The following is a 4,702-nucleotide window of genomic DNA, read 5'->3' as shown; positions in this document are numbered from 1 at the left end:
TATTTTAAAATAAAATATTAATTTTTTTTCCTTATTGAATGTATAATGAGTAGCTTAAGTTTTTAGAATGTAATGGTAGATTGGTTTATGATTTTTGGGTAATAATGTTGTGCTTAAAGGATTGTTGTTAAAGGGAAGGGAAATTTTAGCCCTACGTGTTAAGTGGTAATAAATATTTGATTTATACGCTCTAAACCCTAAACCCTAAATCCTATTTTGCTCGTGTAATATTAAATAAATAGCAACTATTGACGTAATACGAGACTTAATCCTCTCCTTTGGGCTATTATATTCTTAGTAACTTTATTTACATCTCATAAATTTCGCTCCTTTTCTCTTCTTCGGGTCCTTTTAATCTTCTTCTTTCATTCTCTAATCTATAACACTATGAAATAAACGCTAAAAAAAGTTTCAAACGTAGATATAAGAAATTTCTAACACCCAAACAGTCAATTTCTTGAAATGATATTGAGTTAAGAAAGTACCAATTTGAAACAACTCATATGGATGCCGTATTTTTTCCCGCTAATTTGTCTAATTCTTAAACCCATTTCTTCGAATACCAAACAAAACTAAAGACTTCAAGTTAAAGTATTGAACCCACATGTAACGACCTTAAATTTCTACTTATTCAGAGTTGTTACTAACGTCTACTATTTAGTTCATATGTGAAATATATTCTTTAAAACGACATTATGAATAGCATATATTTCGAAAAAAATTTAAAACACCATCCTTGTTGTAATACATAACACTGAAAACAATTGAATAACAAAAGAAAAAAAAATGGAATAAAATAAAAGTAAACTTAATTGATTCAATAAAAAAATAGAATTTGGATGTTTCATGTTTTCATTGTTTCTTTGGTAATAAAACTTAAATTAAAAAATATAAGTCAATATTATTTTCTGAGTTTTTTTTTTTTTTATCGACTTATTATTTTAGGAAATGTGTGGAGTGATGAAATGAGAGGTGGTCGGTTAATTATTTATTTATTTATTTTATTATTAATTTTTTTTACTGTTGCTACACATCTTCGATCAAAACTCAACAAAACAATGAATTTCCCAATAATAAAAAAAAGTCAATGAATTTCCAAATAATAAAAAAAAGTGGATAAAATAATATCATTTTTAATCATGGTGACTTCTATAAATTTATAGGTGTTATTGAAACAATATACAAAGTTCAAATATATAGATAATCGGTCATTTTTAAACTTCGTCTAAAAATTAAAGGGTATTACTATAACCCTTAAAAGTTAATTATTATTGAAACAAAATAAAAAGTTCATGACTTTTTTTATATAATTTTAGCCTATATGATCGCAATATCAGAATTTAAAATTTTAATGAATTAATTATTAAAAATTCAAATCAAAACAGTCGTCGGTCGGCCTCTCCTTAAGCCATACGTTAGTATGTTAGGAATCACGACTCTCCATAATTGTATGATATTGTTCACTTTGAGTATAAACTCTAGTAAGTTGGGTTTTAATTATCTAAGAAGATTCGTACCAATAGAGATGTATTCCTTAATTAACACATATGTGAGACTCCTTTCCTAACGATCCTCGACATGATATGAAATATGTGCATACAAGCGAGGGAAGTGAGTTGCCAATAGTGTGTAAGCTCTCTATATAAAGGAGGCCAACGAAGAGAGAAGTCACACCAAAAGCTAACAAGATCGAGTGACAATGGCTATTAGAAATGACTATGTCATTCTCTTCTTCCTCAACTTTGTATGTCTTCTTCTTGTAGAAGCACAAGACGGCGTTGAATTTCAAACTATCAAACGAAGCAATTTTCCAAATGAGTTCGATTTCGGTGCATCATCTTCAGCTTACCAGGTTAAGATATTTTTATAACTTTGAAGAGATTTATGAACTAATGGGGGTTTCACTTCCCTTGATTGGTTTTGTGTTTTGTTCAGTACGAAGGTGGTGTTTCATCAAAAGGAAAAAGTATATGGGATACCTTCACTCACAAATACCCGGGTAAGCTTTAATTTAGAAATAACACAAAAATTATAATTGTTCAAATGTTATGATCATTATGATTGTAAGTGTTTGTGAATATTGCAGATAAAATTGCCGATGGTAGCAATGGAGATGTAGCCTTAGATGCATACCATAGATACAAGGTGCGTGAGATGCCAACAATAATAGTGATTAGATTGGGTTTAGATAGCTTAGGGTTTAAATGCACATTTACATCTAGCTAGAGATGTTCATGAGAGGAGGTCGGATAAAAAAAAACCTTCTCCATTTTCGCTCCTCCTATTTCGATTTGCATCTCGATAAAATTTTTCATTTATTTTTTAGTATCAGAGTGGGATTACCATGGAGAATTCGTGGGGATTGAGTTCTTGGTGGATAAAATTTTCTAATTTTTTTAAAAACATATTTATTTCATATAATTTATAATGGATAATTTATATTTTTCAATATAATTTCCACTAAAAATGTTAAGACTTAGTCCACCGCTAACAAATATTGTCCCCTTATAGGGAATGATTTGTTCTTCACCATTTTAAAACACGTCTGGTAAGAGAGATTTTCACACTTTTACAAGGATTACTTTGTTCCCTCTCCAACCAAGGCGGGATCTCACAATCCACGTTTGTACACCCATCGATTATTCGGCTTGATACCATTTGTAACCGCCAAAGCCCATCCCCACCCAATATTGTTCTATTTATGGTTTCCTTTTCCGTCTTCGGCTCAAGGTTTTTAAAATGTGTCTAAGAGATTTTCACACATTTATAAAGAATGTTTCGTTTCCCTCTCCAACAATCCACCACCCTTTGAGGCCTAGCATCTTCGTTGACATACCGCCCCGTGTCCACTCCCTTCGAGGCTCATGTCCTTGCTAGCACACCGCCCGATGTCTGGCTCTAGTACCATTTAAAACAGTCCAAGTCCACCACTAGTAAATATTGTCCGCTTTGGCCCATTACGTATTGCCGCGCATTTGCTAGGGAAAGGTTTCCACACCCTTACAACCAATATTTTATTCCTCTCTCTAACAGACATGAGATCTTACAAAATATATATATATATATATATAGAAATTCTAATAAATTCAATAATATTTCATAAGTAAAATATAATATAACTCTCCAAACACTCAAATTTCAATATTTTATTACAGTTTCCAATATTTTAAAAAAAGTTATTTATTTATTTACTAAATAAGTAAATGAATATATAGTATTGTCTTAGTTTGATATATATAGATCCATATATCTATATGTATATATATAAAAAGCAAGACCGAGGGGAAGATGGAGACAAAAAATATAGTTTCTATTCTAAGTCTCGATCTCGTTTAGTTAACGGAAAGAAATATTTTCTCGCTCCCTCTTCATTCTCCTCTTTAAATGAGAATTTCCCACTTCGTGCAAGGCATGTCTTCGTCCCAATAGGTTAAACGAACATCTCTACTTCTAGCGATAAACTTTCTTGTTTATGTACGTTTATTCAATATTTATTATATATATATATATATATAATTTGATTGATATGTTTTCTTATAAATGCAGGAAGATCTCTCCCTTATGAAAGACACAGGCTTTAACGCTTACAGATTCTCAATCGCATGGAGCAGAATATTGCCAGGTAAGATATTAAAAACTATTTTTATTTTAAGAAAAGAAAATTAGAAAATAATAAACTTGAAAATATAATGGTAACTTTTTGGGGGTTTCTTAATTACTGCAGATGGAACAGTGAAGGGAGGAGTAAATCAAGAAGGCATTAATTACTACAACAATCTCATCGATGAAGCCCTTAAGAAAGGTGGTCCTAAATTTTATTGAATATATTAGTCGGTAAAAAGAAAAAATTTACCATTTCATTTTGATTTATTTATAGGCCTCAAACCATACGCTACACTATTCCATTGGGATGTTCCACAAGCTTTAGAAGATAAGTATGGAGGTTTCTTGGATCGTCAAATTTTGTAAGTAAAAAATGGTAACATTTTGAAATTAGGAACCAAATAAAAATTAAACTCAAAACTCAAAATGAACGACAGGAATGATTTTGAGGACTATGTTGACGTTTGCTTCAACCAGTTCGGTGATAGAGTTAAGCATTGGATCACTTTGAACGAACCAAATATGTTCGCTATAAACGGTTATGCGCAAGGAACATTTGCACCGGGGAGATGTTCGAGATGGATACTCAATAATTGTTATGATGGAGATTCTTCAAAGGAACCGTATATAGTCGGTCATAACCAAATTCTTGCTCATGCTCGTGCGGTCAAAGTTTATCGAACGAAATATCAGGTTTGCGATTTCTAAAACTATAGCAATATGCATTTATATGAAGAATTCTTTCATATATTTTGAAGTATATCACATTGTGTTTATAGAGAACACAAAAGGGTGTGATCGGAATAACCGTGATTGGAAATTGGTACGAACCATATTCAAACACTTTTGCAGACGAAGAAGCTGCAAAACGAGCTATTGAGTTCTTTTCTGGTTGGTAAGTGTGAATGTTTGATTAATCCACCACACCTAAATGGTGTGAAAGTTATCTTATTTATAATCAAATAAATTACAAGGATATGGAAATAGTAATAAATGGAAATAACAATAAATGGAAAGATATCTATAGTAATAAGGCAAATATCTATATCAAATATAATATATACGGGAAAGTATAATTTATTACTAAATATCCTTAACA

The 4,702-nt window shown here is 31.0% G+C and overlaps 1 protein-coding gene across 1 annotated transcript in view; it reads left to right on the top strand.

Moving 5' to 3' along the window:
• Positions 1-1,659: 1,659 nt before the first annotated feature.
• LOC111461398 (beta-glucosidase 12-like) overlaps positions 1,660-4,702 on the top strand; it is a 6,914-nt gene continuing 3,871 nt past the window's right edge. The window contains exons 1-8 of the mRNA XM_023104911.1: positions 1,660-1,852; positions 1,936-1,999; positions 2,087-2,145; positions 3,547-3,622; positions 3,725-3,802; positions 3,878-3,965; positions 4,041-4,296; positions 4,383-4,498. Of these exons, the coding sequence (XP_022960679.1) occupies positions 1,700-1,852; positions 1,936-1,999; positions 2,087-2,145; positions 3,547-3,622; positions 3,725-3,802; positions 3,878-3,965; positions 4,041-4,296; positions 4,383-4,498 (890 nt within the window). The 5' untranslated portion in view covers positions 1,660-1,699. The remainder of the gene's footprint in view (positions 1,853-1,935; positions 2,000-2,086; positions 2,146-3,546; positions 3,623-3,724; positions 3,803-3,877; positions 3,966-4,040; positions 4,297-4,382; positions 4,499-4,702) is intronic.

This window comes from Cucurbita moschata, unplaced genomic scaffold (assembly GCF_002738365.1).
Source record: "Cucurbita moschata cultivar Rifu unplaced genomic scaffold, Cmos_1.0 Cmo_Scf00025, whole genome shotgun sequence".
Lineage (NCBI taxonomy): Eukaryota > Viridiplantae > Streptophyta > Magnoliopsida > Cucurbitales > Cucurbitaceae > Cucurbita > Cucurbita moschata.
Note: the sequence above shows the minus strand (reverse complement) of the source record. Positions and strands in the feature narration are given on the sequence as shown.